Below are 19,623 nucleotides of genomic sequence, written 5' to 3'. Positions count from 1 at the left end.
AGCCAAATTTACTAAGGATTCGAACCATTTCCCAAATCTTACCATCGGTACCAAGGACACCAGGTCACCGTATCTCAAGAACCGGTGGTCGGATCGCGCTGAAAATTCGTTTTTGAGTTTGGGACCCTTATTGCAAGAATTTGCTATGTTTTGCAAGAATTTGCTATGTTTTGCAAGAATTTGCTATGTTTTGTAAGAATTTGCTATATTTTGCAAGAATTTGCTATGTGAAGGACAGAAAAGCTAAGTTTTCCAAGAATTTGCTATGTTTTGGAAGAATTTGCTATGTTTTGCAAGAATTTGCTATGTTTTGCAAGAATTTGCTATGTTTTGCAAGAATTTGCTATGTTTTGCAAGAATTTGCTATGTGTTGCTAGAATTTGCTATGTTTTGCAAGAATTTGCTATGATTTGCAAGAATTTGCTATTTGAAGGACAGAAAAGCTATGTTTTGTGAGGTTTTGCAATGTGAAGGACAGATAAGCTAAGTTTTGCAAGATGAAGGACATAAGCAGCCTTCCTAATGTAAGAATTTGTCAGACAAAGGACATAAGTCACCTCCCTTAAGTTAGATTTTGTTAGATGAAGGACATAAGTAGCCTTCCTTAGATCAATTTCCAGTGACTTCTGTCCTAATTAGGAATGACTTTGTTTTTTTTCCATGATCCGAAAATCTTTATCATTGAATTGAGGATAAGTGATGTTAAAAGGGAAAAAGTTTAAAACAGTTTTAAAAAAGTAATGTCATTACCTTTAATTTTGCACTATAAATCTTTCTTATTAGAACAGCTTAATAAATGAATAAGCATAGATGTAAAACCCCGGACAACTACTTCGATTCAGTCTTGGGGATCTTTTTCCTCTGCTAGCAAATTGCTGTCTGCTCTTTTGTAGCGACTTGGCTGTGTTGATGTATCCGACGGTATTAGCTGATAATCAAAGACAAAATTGAAAGTCGGCACAGAATCCACGGGTTGGGGAGTGACATATAATTATTTAACCCCTTCCCTCTCTATTTGTTTACTTTAAATGTTTGACAACAGTACTTAAAAATTTTCGCAATGGAGATTAGTGATGCAGTGCACAAACCACTTGTTATTTTGGTGATTTCACTCAAACCCTTTTTTGGACCACTGAAATCATCCCTTTAAAAACATATTTTCTATTTCTCTGAGGTTCCTTAAACCGCTGCTACGTGGCACTATATTTGCAGGGCTTATCTAACCACACCATTACCTAACCATCCTGCATTTTATGTATAATCCAGCTTATACATGAAATTAATTAGGGAAAAAATTCACGAAAACTATACGTTTTTTTCTGCTGTCTTCGGGGGACAACACATAGTAAAATTGAAGACCTTTCCATCTGCCCACAAATATAATTTTAGATTTATTTCGCTTGTTGGTTTAAAGAAAACGTCATACAATATAAATGACCAATTATAGGGCAGTATACATTTTACCATTGGTCAATTAAAATGTATAATGGCGTATGACGCCAGTAAGGCACTATAAGCTGTTTCTTTTTTGTCAATATTCGGTAGAAGGAAAATTTCCAAACTTTCATTATCATGATAAACAGGGCCTGGTCAATTGAAGATAAATTAATCTCGGTCAAACTTTATTAAGTATAATACCTGTGAATGAGTATCATTGTCCCTACGTTTATTCTTTTTAGCTGCAGCTTGTTTCTGCTTCTCTTTCGCTCGATATTGTTCTCTAAAAAGTAAAAAGTTTAGAATTAAAATAAGCTAAATTTGTATTTTTAGAAGCGGAGCTTTTCTATAAATAGAGTCAGTCCGCCCGTCCGTAACGGTTAGCTTTTTTCGTTAATTTAGGCATGTTAGAATTGTCCTATCAATTTCTAACTATGCATGGTGATTAATATAACAGTTAGTTACGTAGCACCTCTATATTTGTTACCAGAAAATCCTTACTTCCATTTAAAACATGCTGATTATCAACCTTTTTGATAAAAAAAAATCATGTGATATAATCATCTGATTTTTGGAATACTAATTCCTATTACAAAAAGGTACTATGTAATAAGCAAAGCATATCCATAATAAAGTCCTAAATATGTAAGTATGGCCTTAAACAGTATCCATTGTTTAATCAGTTAGCCAACAAATTTACTAACAGTTTTTTAGATGTGTGTTAATGTTCGTTTGTTGTCCTACCGTTTTAGAGCTTCGCTTTTATGTATGTTGTTATCCTTGTTTTATATAGAATACATAGGACACCTGCCACGCTAAAAAATAGATCTTTAAAAATGTAGAAACGAAAAACTTGATAAGATATTGGTGATAAATAAGATTAAAAGAACTTTTTTTCTCGTATTCATTCGAATCCGGTGGATAGGAACCGGTTCTCATCCATACGAAAAAACTATGTCTAGCATCGTATTATATCTAGCTTTCTACGAATATAAAAATGCACAATTATAATATTAAAACCAGTTTTTTTAGCCCGTGGCATCGGCACCTTTGGTCTAAAAAAAACTGGTTTTAATCTTATAATTGTATATTCTATATCCGCGGAAAGCCGTTTATAATACGATGCGAGAAATAACTATTAAATTGTATCTTTGGCTAAAGTATTATTTATGTAAAGTATGATTCTAATTATATAGAATTTATTTTTTAATAATTCTAATGAAATAACTATTTATGATTTTAAAGATCAGCTGGAAGTCTAAACCTGACCCAAAAAGTCTAATAATCTAATCCCTCTTTTCAAAAAATTTTCGGAACTGAAGCGCGCTGCTGAGCCCTGTTACTGAGTAATTTAAAATGTACTTAATATACTACGTAATGAATGAGTGTAGTTGTATTTAGTTGTACACATGAAAGGTTGAAAATTAACTTAAAAGTTGAACCGGATCTCTTCAGCGTTTAATCTTACCCCAAACTTTCATATCTGTTCCAAGAAACTGGGTTTCATTAAACTTTCCTGTTCACCTGGGTTTCAGGTATAGCACAACTTCCTATTTATTCAAAATTCTAATATGTGGTAGGAAACCATTGAGTTTCACCCTTTTCTACTTATTTTAAGCTGTTATGATGCTTATTTTAGTAACGTTAGGATGGACGTCATAATTAAATACCAATGCTTAGTAGTTATAAGTTTCTAGTAGTATTCTTGACTATTAATCATGATATGAACATAAAATTTTAACATGTTTTTAATTATACAAAACTTCAAATCTATTTCACTGTGCTAAACACTAAACAGCCGACAAAAACCTGTCAATTTGACTTATGTTTGGCAGCTCAAACAAATTTGCTCAAAGATAAATTGCTATATATAGTATTTGTTTATGCCAGCCATATTTATCCATTCCATTTATCTATCCCTGTCTCCTTGTTGTAAACTGTGATTAAAGGGTAAAAGTTTAAAATTTAATGTTCAAAGGACATGAATATTGCTAGGGGAGGTGTGTATTCAATTCCGCACAGGTACCCGCACAGAGAGGGAGGAGACAATTGGCTGTTTGCTACACTACACTTTGAGGGAATTTTGATTGGTGGGTTCATTAAGTTGAGTGTTCAAACATTTCAACCACTAATTGTAATCTACAGAAGAGGTAATTCTTTGGGGATGTACATCAATTCATTGACCATTGTCTTAACCCTTTAGATCCCTGGGTATCATATCATCAATTTATTAGAACTGTATATTTGACAGTAGCACAAACTATTTGCTTTAATTTTATCAATAAACATTTAGTCTTAGTTGATTACTTGTATCTTTTGTTTGCAAATGTGAAAACCTATACGAATGTTATTATGTGTGGAATTTAATGCACACCCTGGGGGAATTATTAATTGTTGGTGTTCTGGTTTCTGCGGGGAGAGGTCAATAGGAGTATACTATAATCAAAAATAAAAATTCTCAATTTTTTTCCTACAAAAATAAACTTTTTAACTTTTGAAGATTATTTTTTTCTATAATGCGATACAGTACAGTACAATATACAAACACTAACTATCCTCTCCCCTTTTGACTTTGTAAATTTTAAGGAAGGGCAAATAATCTTTCATTGTCCTATCCATCATATTAAGATTTCTTGGATACTTTTTCTTTGTATACTTCAACATTTATTCAACAAATTAGTTTTCAATGAATGACATTTCTGAATTTATATTAGAATTAATTGAGGAATACAAGCATCTATATTAATTTAAGCAGTTGATATTTATGGTTGTTCCGTCGGTTGTAGCATTAAAAGATAGATCAGATAAAGGTGAGTTTGGTTTAAAAAAGGAAGGAATAGTAAGAAATAATTTCAAAAATAATTTAAGCTAGAGTGTTCCCTCTAGGGGTTTTGTACATTAGAGTAAAACACTAGAGGGAGAAAGTGTTAAATAACTGTATCTCCCCATCGAAACCGCCTTGTGCAACCTATCTATTTGGTCAATGAAAATCAACTAATGGCGTCGCTTGTATTGACACAGCCAATTAGCAGAAAATAATTTAGAAGCAGACGAAAGAGGTCTTTGAAAAAGGAAAGGAGGTAGTTGTCTGTATATACATCTATACTATAGATCTGAGGTGAATTCTTAAAAAAACCTTCCCCCTCTGAACAGGGGCGTCCAAGCTTTTTTTGGGGGGGGGTAAAAATTTTTTAAGGGGGGGGTAATTCGGTTTCGGGGGGGGGGGGTAAAATGGCGCGCGAAGCGCGCCGCAAATTTTTTTTACCCCCCACAAAATTTTTACCCCGGGGGTAAAATTTGCTTGGGAGGATAATTACTCCCCCTGAAATCTGTTGTTTACCCCCCCCCCAAAAATTACCACTGGGGTAAAATTTTTGGGGGGGTAATTTAAATTTTATTAAAAATTTAGTATTAAAAATGCGCGCGAAGCGCGCAAAAATTTTTTTTGTTAGAGTTTTTTTATTTTGGGGGGGGGTATTTACCCCCCAAAATTGTTTAGGGGGGGTAAATACCCCCTCCTAAATGGTTGGGGGTGCCTAAGGCACCCCCAGGGTAGGGGAAAATTTTAAATGGGGGGGGGGTAAAATGAAAAAAATTTTGGGGGGGGTAATCGCCCCATTACCCCCCCCCCCCTTGGACGCCTATGCCTCTGAACTTTATTCCACTCTTTTGGAACAATCTGTTCTTTGTACCATGATAATGAAAAGTTACTCCTTACCTCAAATTTTTGTTTTATTTGATACAATTTTTGGTAAGTGCACCAAATCACTTGGAAATTGTTAAAAAATCCAGGACCCAAATATATCTAGCAATTTTTAGACTAATCGGCTCAGTAGTATTCGAGATCTTATTTGAAAAACATATATGCAACCAAATACTTTAGCTTCCTGGATAAAACTAATTTTGCATACATTACTCTATTTATATAAGCCTTTGATTTCACATAAAATTAGGGAGGGAGGGGACATTAAACTGAAAATTATACAGGTTCCTTAGGTTTTACCTCATACATACCTACTCAAAAAACTTTGGACCCTCTTAATGAATTTTGATATGTTAGTTACAAACAGTAGGTTTTATGTTTATATTCATTGGGGATGTATATCAATTTATTGTCCAACGTTCATATCCTTAAAATTACTGCATAAAATATATTGAGTTGTAAAACTAGAATGTTGAAATGGTGATGGCTGAATAAATAGACTTGGCAAGGGAAACACAATTTCTACACCAGCCAAATTTACCTTTTATATCTAGCAGGGAATGATGGCAATTTACTAATTGCCTCCCCCCCCCCTTCATTGCTTAGGTGTGTATTTTTTTATCAGCTGGGGAAAATTGAGGGAAAAATTTATGAGAATTAGTTGACATTGTCCTCTACCTCCATGCATTTTATATCTCTAGACATTTCAGACTGAATCAGTAGGAATGATGAAACTTTTATCATTTTCTTCTGATTTTTTGAAAACTGATTCCTATTACAACAAGCTACAATATTATAAACAAAGCATTTTTATAAACAAGTCCCAAAAATGTAAGTATGTCCTTAAACAGTATAATATATTTATGCAGTTTTGCAACAAATTTACTTACAATATTGTTTGTACTGATGCATTAATATTCTTCAAATTCAGTTCTGACAATCTACAAGTGTTAATGTTCGTTGTCCATCCATTTCAGAACTTCTCTTTTATGGATGTTGTCATCCTTGTTGTATATAGGAATCATCTTGGACTAAGAAAATTAGAATTTTATGGCTTTGAAAACCCGAAATTTATTTCTTATTCTATATCAAATGCCATCAAATTAGAATAAACAATTTTGGCTTTCTTATCTAGGTAAATTCTGACGTAAAAGCACTGGATGTAATATCTTTATAACCTGAAAAGATCCATTCAGAGGCCTGGAGGAGGAGGAATGTATCCAACCCAATGTCAAAATTAAGGGGGTATATACACCCCCCTACACTAAACCCTCCTTGTCAAGGATCTAAACACAGCCATGATACACCACCATAGAGAAGCCAAGGAGGGTTAAAAGTTTTTGAGAAAGTCACACCTCCCATTAATTTCAAGGGGGGGGAGGTGACAAAATATGAACATACATCTGGAACAACTGGAATTCCTGAGCTGGATCTTTAAATCATTTTAGTGGTGAGCCAGATCGGGGTGAGCCAACTTTCCACCAATGAGAGCACAGCATTTTATGAAATGCCGCGCTGTGATTGGCTGAAATTCGGCTCACCCCGATCTGGCTCACCATTAAAATGATTTAAAGATCCAGCTCTGATTTGTAAAAATAAATAGGATGATATACTTTCATCCCCCTTACTGTTTATATCTCAATAGACACTTCAGATTGGAACCAGGAAGGGAGAGGACAATGGCAAATAAAATTAATCTACGCCCCTTTCTTCTTATAATATTTCCATTTTATCCTAAGGAAGAATTCACACAAAATAAATTGGATAAGATTAAATTATCATCTATTGTATTATCTCTGTAATCTTGGATTGGAATTGATAATAAATTGAACGAAAATATTTATGTCGCAATTTAAAGGATTCGCCATTTGAAGTGCCAAAGTGTGAAAAATAAATCCATAAAAGCCAAACTGATCAAACTCTTTTTTTTGTAAGCAAAGCTTATTTATAATTTGGGTAAATTGTTGTTTTCCTTCAAGGTTCCTATTGAGCACTGTTCTACCCTCCCCTCCGCTCCCATCTTATCTTTTAAATAATTTAAAAATAAAGGGTTGGGGGTTGTCTTTTTTTTTCTTTATAATTAGGGTCGGTCCGTCCGTAACGGATAGCTTTTTTCGTTAAATGATTAACATGTTGATTTTTTTACTTTTTTAACAACAAATCTTTATGTGATCTAATCATCCGATTAATCTGATTTTTGGTATATTGATTCCTGGGACAACAAAGTATAATGTTATTAGCAAAGCAACTCTATAATCAAATCCTAGATATGTAAGTATGTCCTTAAGCCTTATCCTGTATAAAGCAGTTTTTCAACAAATTTACTTAAATTTTGCTTCGACTCTTATACATTTATGTTCTGATTATTCAGTTCTGACACTTTTCTTTAACACTGCAGAAGACCCTAACCCTGCGGGAACTATACTTGCGTTACCATAACCCTGCGAGGCTACCCAGTATCCAATTTAACTTAACCCACTTTTAAATTGTTTCAATATATAGGAAGGGTGCCCGGGTTTCTGTGCTCAACCAGGCAATTTAAGGAAAACGACCGTTTGTTTTTGTTCTTAGCTTGTGTCGTAATAGCTTTTAGAGGAACGAATATATTCAAATGATTCTAAGGTATTAATAAGTAAGAAAAAAATCAATTTTCATTCTTTTAAGCCATGGTATATGTATGTTGTATTTAGATACTAGAAGCGACGCCCCTTTCATCTAGGGGCTCTATATTCAAATGGATATGAAAGGACAGAAAAATAGCCTAAAATCATACCCAGGCTTAATTATATGTCCTGAAAAAGGCTAAAACCATTTCAGGACATGTAAGAAGCTTCACTGTAAAAGAGAACCCTATCGGTTCAGCGGTTAGCGAGATCCTTCGCTACAGACAAAACAAGAAGGATTAGCTTGTTTTACAACATAATGTGTTTCTTTAGGTGCTATTTCTTTGTTGATTTTGATAAAATTGTAATGTAACAGAACTTACTTGTATTTATTGATGCTACTTTGGGCAGAACCATCCAATCTGAAATACAATCAAGTATGAAATAGTTTTGATTATTTCATAACTTCAATTAGTTATTTGTCGCATCGAATAATAGGCAGCTTTCCACGAGAAGTAAAATTGAAAATTATAAGATAAGTTCACTGATGCTTATAAAAAGTTGACGAATTAAAAAACTTTTGACCGAAAAATCCCGAATGGCGTCATATCAGAATAATAGACTATTCTAATAAAAGTTTTTATATTTATCCATTTTTTAAGGAACTATAAAGACCTTCCTTTTGAAATTTCACTGGTTTAGACAGACATGACACAAATAAGGATAATTATAGTCAAAAGTACCTAATCCAATAATAAAAAAAAAAGATTTAGATCTTTCAAATTCAATAGAATGAAGAAAGAGAGGAGAAAAAATCTAGGAGAGGGGTTATGATAAGATTATGATAAAAAATTCCACTTCTGTACATTAAAATCATTCGTAAAAAACTGTACACATGTCCCCTCCCTCCCTGATGCACACATACAAGCTTAATAAAAACATTCACATTAGGAATGCAGACAGACTGACAGACCAACACGTGTTACTTTGTAACAAATGGAGATAAATAGAGTTAGTTCATTACCAACAAAGTTTTTGGTACAATCCTTGCAATGAATGGAAAGCGAGGTAGCCCTACACAGTGGGAGAGGTGACAATGGGATGTTTATTACACTAGTCCCCAATCAAAATAACGTTTTCTTATTCGTTGGCTTAATAATTTTGGGAACTTAGTTGAGTGTTTAAACGTTTCACACACTAATAATGCTTTAATAAGTCATATATTTTGACAGGTTTACCCAACCTTATTAGTCCGGGGAGGGAAGGGGGGATAAGTGGTTCACATACCAAAAATAAAAGTTTTTTGTCACCTTGGTTTGAGTTTGTTATAGAAAACTTCTCTCTTTTGTCTCTTTTGTGTGAATTGAGACAAGAATACCTTTCTGCAAAAATATCAAATTCAGCTAAACTTTTTCTTGTTGCTCCCAGTGGCGTGCACAATAGGGTTGCTGGGGGTTAGGGGGACATTGGGCTGTTTATTATACTGGTCCCCAAAGTAATACCGTTTTATTATTCTTTGACTTTGACAGTTTTGGAGACTTTTTAGGCCATTGTCGTACCCCTTTAGACTTTAGCTGTAAGGTGTATATTTATACGTCCTTAGTACAAAAAAATAGCTAAAAACCACATAAAATAAATATGTTTTTTAGTATATGATTCAAATGGACAATTATATCCATGATAATAACAATGTATGTAGACTATACGAGTATACTATGATAGGAGAAAAAATGTCGCCATCTTAGGTTGCTATTTTCCCTGTCATTTATTGGTTATTTTGTTTATCCAGGTGGAAGGGAGGTGGTGAGAAAAGAAAGGGGGTGGTAGAGATCGTTATTTTAGCACGCTACAAGATTAACTTTATTATAGTACATGATAATCTTATGTAAGATTCAATTAATAATAATAATGTTTTGATGCCAATAAAATATAAACCAAAAAATAAGTGTATTATCAATCAAAAAATATATTGAGATTCATATAAAGAAACATACTTAGAAAAAAGTTGTTTTTGACTTTATTAATTTAATTGACTTTAAGGAGTTATAAAAATAGTCTGTGAACATTTTCGTTGCGCTTCGCGCACCGCCCTGAAATAATTTCTGTGTGAACCCCTTTCTACTACTCATTTCTTTCAAAACCAAAACTTTTCTCTCTTTTAAACTCTCTTTTATTCATATGTTGCAAAATGCTTTCAAATTCCAAAACGTGGCATAAATCAGGAAGGTACGGGACAATAGTGCAACCATCTACCTAACCCTCTTTCCTATCAAAAATGTTTCAAGCTACCTAAGGAAAAATTCCACACCTAGAAATCGAAAGGGATGATATTACTGTCAGCCATTGTACAATCCCTGGCACATACGGAAGAACTTTTATCTTGCATTTTTAGAAGCGAAGCTTTTCTATAATTAGGGTCGGTCCGTCCGTCCGTCCGAGACGGTTAGCTTTTTTCGTTAATTTAGGCATGTTAGAATTGTCCTATCGTTTTCAATCTTTTTAAGGTGATTCCTGTAGTAGTTAGGTACGAGTTATAAAGCGAAGCAACTCTATATCATTACCAGAAAGTCCGTACGTCCAATTTAAACCTTTTGCTTTTTAACTTTTTTAACAACAATTTTTTATGTGATAAAATTATCCGATTGGTCTGATTTTTGGAATACTGATTACTAGGACAACAAAGTACATTGTTTAGCGAAGCATCTCTATAATCAAGTCTTAAAAATGTAAGTTTGTCCTTAAACAATATCCTGTATTTAAGCAGTTTTTCAACAGATTCACTTACAATTTTGCTTCGACTCTTATACATTTATATTCTCATTATTCAGTTGTGACATTATACAAGTGTTAATGTCCGTTTGTCCTACCGTTTCAGTGCTTCGCTTTATGGATGTTGTCATCCTTATTTTTGTATAATATGTTTGTTATATAACATTTCAACAATTGAATGACAACAAAAGGTACTAAAGGGTGAACAGTTTACTAATTTCAGCTTATTATGAATTTTTGGTTATTGTCCCTTTTGTGATAACGCCTCTTAAAGGATGTTTCGTCGTATTTTCACAGTAGCCTCTAATAGGTTATTTTAGGTTAGGTTGGGTTAGGTGATTGCCCCGCAGGGTTAGGCAATTGGCCCCTCATGGGCTAGAAATAGGATAAAATCTACTGTGAAAATACGACGAAACGCCCCTTGACACAAAAGGGACTATATCCGAATTTTTAATAATATTTTCAGTGATAAAAAGTTGCTTATTCTATTGGTTGTTTATTCGTTTATTTAAAGATTTCAATTAACAGACAGACAAACACCTATATACTTTATAAATAAAACTAGCCGCTGTATCCTTAGCATCTAGAAACTCTGTATTCGAAGGGGTAGGTAAGGCAGAGAAAGAATTCCCAGACTTAAATATAAAAACTAAAAATAGCCTAAAATCAGCCCGAAAGCTTCCATATAATGGAGAACTCAATCGGTTCAGTAGTTATCGAAAAATCTTAAGATACAGATAAAAAAAAACCTTAATACGTTATATAAAAGTATAAATAGTTTTGCTCAGGGATAAGGGATAGGAAACCTGGCCATAAATTAGGTCTCGGCCTGGTTTTGAAAGGGATCATGCAACTTTTACCATTTGCCTAATTTAATGACCTTACTGGCGGACGGCTCATATTGGCTACCGCTCTAAACCAATAGTGTTCTGTGATTGGTTGATACAAAACAAGCCCAAATCACAGATGGCGGAAATTTTAGAAGCAGACAATTATAGAAAAAATAATGATTTTGTCTGCTACGAAAAAATAAATATAAATGGTGTTAGATCACATTAGTTTAATTATTAAATCTGCTTAGAGTTAAACATTAAAAAAGGGCCACATAGAAAAAACAAAAATAACGGGATTATTTTTTTGGAAAGAAGGTAGCTACGAATTTTCATTTGGTAGTTTATAAATTAGATGTTGTATTTTGAATTTTAAAAATTTAGTACGGAAATGATACAACACCTTCACCCTAATTTTTGTACAATACAACACAGTACAGATATATCATTACATTATATCCAGTATAGTATCCAAAGAACTTGATAGAATGTTACCCAAGTGCATATTTATCTATTTATTTTGAATTTTAATTAGCAATGAAATTTTCAAATAAAATTTTTACTCATTAATAAAAATGCAAATAATACAAACTAAAATCTGTCTGAGGGAAACCCAACGATAGCTTTCTGACAGTTCAAATTACCAAAGTAAAAGATAAAAAATTTTGGGAGAGAAAAAACTTCATTTTAACAAAAGCCATTAATATATAGGTTTATAAAAAGTTATGTTTTTTACTTTAAACTAGCTACCTGAATTTGATTCTATACTTTATCTACACACACACACACAGCTTTTTCATTAGCATTTTATACGAACCACTGCGCTATCCCAAAACTGGTTTATTAGGCTAGAAATAGGCCTAGGCTTGAAATAGGCCTGAAATAATATTTTCCTACGTTTCCCATCCCTTATCCCTGGTTTTGCTTAATTTGAATGAATCATCTGATATTTTATTCCTGTCATAATCAGCGGATCTAATTTGTTTCTGTATCAACTTGTTGGATAGTTTTAGCTGGGTATCCAGGTTACGGCTTATACCTACACAAAAAAAAATTTAAGTAGGATTTTTAATTATGTGCAAAAGAAAGTTTGCATCAACTGCAGTTCACGGTAAAATATTCCTGGTAACGAATATTTCCAAAAATCTATGAATTTTAAAGACTGCTAGCTGCCAGGCTGAACTTACAGATCATACCCGCACATCATTTTAAGCGGCATAAGAAAGCCTACAAATAATCTGGAATGGCCAAGATCCAATGATGCACAGGGAAATCTTCACTGAAGAAAAAACGCATAGATTTAGCGCATTTCTCTGCACTGCGAGATAATTATGCATTATTGATTTATGGCTATTCCATATGCTATCATTTGTAGGCCATCTTATGCCAAAACAGTGTACGGGCATGATCTGTACGTTCAGCCGTTTGGCAGCTAGCAGCCTTTAAAATTCATAGATTTTTGGAAATATTCGTTACCGGGAATATTTTACCGTGAACTGCAGTTGATCCGAAAGTTTCAGTAATTATGAATGAATGAACAAGCGGTTACACTCATAGCATTTAGGGGCTCTGTATTCGATTGAGGGGGTGAGGACAGAATAATAGCCTAAAATCATCTCAAGTCCTCTATAAAGTTTTCCTAAAATTGTAGTTTACAAATCTTTTGGTGCAAATCCTTTGTCTGTAAGTCATAAGAATTGAATATTATCAATGTACTAAATTAGATGCATTAGGTTTTTATACATGGGCTTTGTTAATGCTGAGCACTTGTGAAATACATCTGATCAAAACTTATTACAGTGCAGTGCATTCCCTACTGCAAATTATCACATTGTCAAAAAATCAAAAACGCAGATTACTGCAAGAACAAAAAACTGCCTCTTTCATTTGATAGTTATTTCTCGCATCGTATTATAAACAGCTTTTCGCGGATATAGAATGTACAATTATGAGATTAAAACTAGTGTTTTTAGCCCCGAGGTGCCGAAGGCACCGGCTTAAAAAACTGGTTTTAATCTTATGATTGTACATTTTTATATTCGTATAAAGCTGGATATAATACGATGCTAGACATAGTTTTTTCGTATGGATGAGAACCGGTTCCTATCCACCGGATTCGAATGAATACGAGAAATACTCTAACATCATTTAACACCTCCTCTTTTTATTTGCCCCACTTTTAATTTTAATTTGAAAACGAAAAAGTATAAAAATATTTGGAAGGTGCTAGATTCAACAAATTAAAATTTTCACTTAGAAATGTTTGTCACATCCTCGTCCCGTATCCCTGGGAGGAAAGAATTTTTTTCTAGTAGTGATTTCTCAAGGGAGGGTGGTGTTGCTCATCCCCCAAAATAGTTATATACCTTCCCAGGACCTATGAGAAGCTACAATTTAAAGGCGGCAAACCATATTGGCACAGTGGTGAGCGAGGCCCTTCGGTACAGACAGACACACACATATTCACAGAAAGACAAACATCCTGTTACTTTTATACAAGGGTAACAAGATTTCTCCAAAATTCTACTGTGCGAATATGGGAGTGATCATGCTGACCCAAATCATAATTTACCTGGATTAATCTTGAGAATTGTATCTGACAACTTGGAGTTTGAAATCGGAGAAGGTTTCGTCATTTTGCATTGAGATCTTGCAGCAACAATCAAGGTACTACAAACTATCACAGATTCTAAACACAAGGTAAGTAGATGGAGGATTAATCCTATTATATGAAGTAGTAAGCTTTTTTGTCTGTACCGAAGGATCTCACTAACCGCTGAACTGATATGGTTCTTCTTTGAAGTAAAGCTTCTTCTATGTCCTTAGATGGTTTTAGGCTATTCTATTATAATTTTAAAAAGTCTGTGTATGGTTTTAGGCTATTTTTCTACCCTTCCATATCCCTTAGAATATACAGCCCCTAGATGCACGTGGTGCAACCGCTAGTAAATAATTAGGTACAAACAATCACAGATTCTAAATGCAGGGACAGGTGAATAAACTAGTATCCATAGAGAAAAAAATAAAAGAGAGGAATCGAAGCAACTAGAAGACGAAAATAGGCAGTGGGCCCAGGAGCCTAATTAGCGCTGTTGCCGCGCTAAATTGTATTGCTATTCCACCACTTTTCAAATGGGAGGATTACAAAATTAATATGTAAAGTTTTAATAATTAGAATATAATATTTAAATTACAAATAAAAAGAAAATTTTGTTATTAACCCTTACAGATCGGGGGGGGGGGGGGGGGCTCCAAGAGCCCCCCCCCTCTAGTTTTTTCAATCTCATTTTTTTTGTAGGTAAGATGGAGTGCTGTGACTTCATGACTTTTTAAGTTTAGTAATTATACGTCGGCAAGAGTTGATTTTATTAGGATATCTGGTCTGTGTCGGTCGTGGTGTCCGGTCAAAGTCGGTTGGGTAACACCAAAATTAGAAAAAAATTCTAAATAAATCTTAATTTCTACATTATGACTTTTGTGTATAAGGCCGGAGAAACCTAAAATTTTTTTGGTGAATACTTAGATATCAATGACCTTCTGAGAAAAGTTGTGTTATGACCGTTTGACCACTCCCTGACCGACTTTATGACCGATTTTTGTCCGGCTTTTACTACAGACATATATCATGAATATCGTGGCTTCTATTACAGCTAGAGACCTAAAATTTTTTTTGGTAAATCCTTGAGCAACATCAAACAGATAAAAATATTATTTGGCGCCGCCAACCGCCGTTTTACCACCGTAACCGCCGAAAATGGCGGTTTCCAGTATTTGCCGTTTTTCGGCGATGATCAGAAAAAGTATTTTTTTTGTTATGAAAAATAAAAGTTCGTCCTAAAATTTGGTCATCCTAGCTGCAAAATTGGCCGCTCTACAGCAGTTTTAGAATTTAGCGGCTGGCCGCTAAAAAGCGGCTAAGGAGCGGCCTGGCCACTATGACTAGAAAAAGTAATTTTCTCTAAAAATACACATAAACCACCAGAAAAAAATTTTACGCTTTTATCTGTAACAGGAGCCGAGATAGAGGGGGGGGCTCTTGGAGCCCCCCCCCCCCCCCCCCCCGATCTATTAAGGTGGGAATTGGGGCCCGAGCTGTAAGGGTTAAATAGGTATAAAAAATACTAAAATAACAACATCTAAAAAAATATTTTTTTTTTACTTTTAGATATTGTCGTTTTAATGTTTTAATTAAAAATTACAAAGAATTTATTTTTATTTAAAAAAATTTGTGCATGAAAGATGAATCCTTTCATTTCTAAAAAGGGGGAAATTTTTTTCATAATAAACATTCAGCTGATTCTGACCACCCATGGCTGTTTGCTAAATATCGCTTTTCTTTTTATTCACATTATTATTTATGATTGACATACAAAAAGCCCTGGGCGGCTTTTGACTTTCATCTGCTATATTTTCTTTAAAGATTTAGGGATGGGGAAGTAGTATTTTACCATGAAAAGGGGGTGATTATTCATCCTCTTATCCTTTTTCCTTATGCTAGTATCTCAGATTCTAGCATGAGAAATCATGGATACAGGGATAGATATATGGATGATTAAGAAAGACTAGATTCTACAAACTATTACAGATTCTAAACAGAGGGATAGATATATAGATGATTAATGTACAACTAAATACTACAAACTATCGCAGTCTCTAGGATAAAAATCAAGAATTCAGGGTGAAGGATTCATCATCAACTTTACACTACAAACTATCACAAATTCTAAATACAAGGATAGGTGAATAGCTAGAGGATTAATCAACTAGTATCTCAGATTCTAGCATGAGAAATCATGGATACAGGTATAGATATATGGATGATTAAGAAAGACTAAATTATACAAACTATTACAGATTCTAAACACAGGGTAATTGGAGGATTAATACACAACAAGGTATTACAAAAATTTATATATTATTACTTGGATCTTAAGCACCCTATTTTCATGTTTTATAATAAATTTAAACGCGCAGCTGGCTAAAATAATTATTAACTCTTTCAGTAACAGAAAAAATTTTTAACGGAATATCAAAATGTTGAGGTTTAAAATCAACTTTATTACAAAAAAAAACATTTATTTTCGCAAATAAAGTTAATCAAAAATAGTTTTTTAATAACTTTTACAACAATTATGTTTATTAAATATTACATCAAGGTCTAATATAAAAAAAACTTTGCTTACAAATATATATCAAAGGGGAATTTATAAATTAATGGAAAAATAACCTAAACAAAATTAATGATTTGATATAAATATCTCTACCTGGTTTATTATTGTCTTCCAAGCATTTTGAGAATTTTTAAATCAAACTTAGTTTTAATTTTGATATCATTTTATTATTTCTAAAATAAAGTTTAATGTTAAAGAAATAGTTTTGCAGAAATGTTATTATTTGTTGTTGTGTTTATGGTTGTAATATTGTTGTAGTACTGGTAGCTTCATCATGAAAGTAACCTTGTTTACGGCTTGTAGTAGTAGAGTAGAGTAATGGCTGGGTAACAACTCTCATTTTTAAACTCTCTATTCTGATATTGAAAGCAGTAAGTTTTTTGTCTGAAGCTTTCGATTTCAATAACTATTGAACCTATTGAATTATCCTTTTCAGGTAAGGTTCACTTAGGTCCAAGAGTGGTTTTAGTCTATTTTATTTTCATATTTAAGTCTTGTATTGGTTTAAACAAGTATTACAGAATAATCTTTAAAATAAGCTGCGCGGCAATAACAAAGCAAACCAGTTTAAGCCCTGATATGCCTAAAGCACGGCAAAAAAACTGTTTTTTTTAATAATTGTAAATTTTTATATTCTTAGAAAATTGGATATAATACGATGCTAGACATAATTTTTCAGTGTTGCTAAGATTTTAATCATTTTCGAAGCGATACTGGAATAGTTATTTCTCGCATCGTATTATAAACGGCTTTCCGCGGATATAGAATGTACAATTATAAGATTAAAACTAGTTTTTTAGCCCCGAGGTGCCGGAGGCATCGGCTAAAAAAACTGGTTTAAATCTTATGATTGTACATTTTTATATTCGTAAAAAGCTGGATATAATACGATGCTAGACATAGTTTTTTCGTATGGATGAGAACCGGTTCCTATCCACCGGATTCGAATGAATACGAGAAAATATATTACACATTTCAAAATAATTAATTATAGCATGGTTTTTTTCAAGAAAAATAATTTCCAAGAGTTGATACAAAGCCATGATGATTACACTTACAGGTTGGTGGTATTTCTTCCTTCCATCAGTCCATGCAATTTCTTTTCCCTTTACCTTTCCCTTCTCTCCTCCATTTCAGAATTGTGCGAGGGAATAATTCCAATTCTATAATATTGAAGCTAACAAATTTTTGTTCTTTGGGGGATTTTTGACAAGAAATAAAATGGATATTGATTGGTTGCACGATTAGATTCGACACAAATATATAGTTTACCAAATTTATTTTCATTTCTTTGGTGTCACTTCTAGATTTGTTGGAATGAAGCTTCTTTAGCCTTTTCTTTTTTTATTAGTAGTAAAAGCTACTCTATAATTCACGTTGTCTGTCCATCAGAAATTAATCCGTAACAAAATGGGTAAAAATAATTTTCTCGGCTGAAAGTTACAATGAAAATTCCTTTGAATTTGCGAATCTAGTTCATAAATTGATTTGTCCGTCTGTCTGTCGCTCATGCTTCAATAGACATGCACCTTTTTTATGTTTTGTGTTTTTTAAATTCTCTTAATTTCTTTGTTACTTGCGGCTACGCCCCCTAGAGGTTCCTAGTGGCACTTGAGTTGAATCCTAAAAACCTATTTGTTTAATTTAGATTTATTTATAAAAAATTTTCCTTTAAAGCCAGTTTACTTTTTATTAGTTCATTTTATTTCATCCTTTTTTTTTTGACGCATAGAATTTGAGACTTGTAAAAGAAATGAAATTAACACTATCTACTTTTTACTACACAGTTTTAAAATTTTTATCTTGGAGTTTGTTTTATCTTTTAAGTAGCAAAACTTCTCGATATTTATGGTATTTACGTCCGTTCGTCTGACAGACATCTTGATATTCAATAATTTACTAATTCCTACAAACTAGGATAATCTTCACATTGAGCAATTTTATAAGATTTTCCAATTTTTATATTGTATAAAATAATTTACAGTATAGCTTCGAAACCGAATAATATCCGCTGGATAAGTCCAGGTTCTCAGCTATACTGAAAAATAATTACACACAGTTTTCACGAAAATTAAAATAAAAAAAAAGATTTATATCAGTTTTGCTAGCCCTTAATTTCTTCTGCCCTACGGGACTAACAAAACTAGTTTTGATCTTATATTTTTTTATTTTATTATACGCGGAAATGCGATAAATGACTATTATTGGCTTGTAGTTGCTGCTCTACTGAAAGCAAAGTGTTTTTTGTTTGATTATATTGTAAACATACAATAAGAGATAAAAGAGGATTTATATTGTCTTACACTTTGTTTTCTTAAGCCGTCTTAATCAGCCAGGTGGCTGAAAAAAACACGAAATCATAGTGCACTAGAGTAAGTTTATTTTTTTTATTTCTTTCTTTTAAGGAACCTAATGTCCATTGTCCATCACTAATCAAATTATCTTGAAAGTTATGTCTTAAGTATACCATTAATAGAATTGTTTTCAATTTAGAAATGGGTAGAAAGCTAGAAGATAGTTACACCTATCTATAATACAAAGTAGCTTGATGTCTGTCCGTCTGTCTATCAGTCCGTCGGTCCCTTAAGATCTTGGTAACCACTGAACTGATTGGATTCTACTCTTCAGGAAATATACCTACTGGTCCTGTGGTGGTTTTAGGCTATTTTCTTGAAGGGTGGGACACCCCTAATCCCCCCCAAAAAATAAAAAATCTTCCTCTATTTTTTTTATTATTTTTAAAATTAGTGGTAGCAGATCCAGAGGTACTTAATTTTTCTTTTAATTACCTCTTGGTGCAAAGCCCCTAGAGGCATGGGGCGAAGCCACTAGTGTTATTATTTAGTATTGTGTTGATATTATAACAGCAACAAAATTTATTATGGATATTCTTTAATCAATTGGTTCAAAATCCTTGACTTTGTTGTTTTTTTCTTGACAAGAATGCAGTTCAAAAAGTAAACTTGAAGTTATCGGTATTCTGATTATTAGGTATTATCCCTCAATAAGTTAGTATAACCAACATAGCCCCACCACCCTCCCTCTAAAAATAAGGGAATGGGACGATGAAATCTTCTTCCTTCCCTCAAATTTTTGCTTTAATGTTTAAG

The 19,623-nt window shown here is 33.2% G+C and overlaps 1 protein-coding gene across 1 annotated transcript in view; it reads right to left on the bottom strand.

Annotated features, from left to right (window-relative positions):
- LOC145328211 (uncharacterized) overlaps window positions 1–16,688 on the bottom strand; it is a 55,705-nt gene extending 39,017 nt beyond the window's left edge. The window contains exons 1-6 of the mRNA XM_080171811.1: window positions 16,607–16,688; window positions 13,915–14,031; window positions 12,303–12,381; window positions 9,054–9,128; window positions 8,127–8,165; window positions 1,639–1,720 (exon numbers count right to left, since the gene is read on the bottom strand). Of these exons, the coding sequence (XP_080027937.1) occupies window positions 1,639–1,720; window positions 8,127–8,165; window positions 9,054–9,128; window positions 12,303–12,381; window positions 13,915–13,978 (339 nt within the window). The 5' untranslated portion in view covers window positions 13,979–14,031; window positions 16,607–16,688. The remainder of the gene's footprint in view (window positions 1–1,638; window positions 1,721–8,126; window positions 8,166–9,053; window positions 9,129–12,302; window positions 12,382–13,914; window positions 14,032–16,606) is intronic.
- Window positions 16,689–19,623: the final 2,935 nt, after the last annotated feature.

This window comes from Acartia tonsa, chromosome 1, assembly GCF_053477335.1.
Source record: "Acartia tonsa isolate MP-2025a chromosome 1, ASM5347733v1, whole genome shotgun sequence".
In the NCBI taxonomy this organism is placed as follows: Eukaryota; Metazoa; Arthropoda; class Copepoda; order Calanoida; family Acartiidae; genus Acartia; species Acartia tonsa.
The sequence above is the reverse complement of the archived record's forward strand: the minus strand, read 5'-3'. Positions and strand labels throughout refer to the sequence as shown.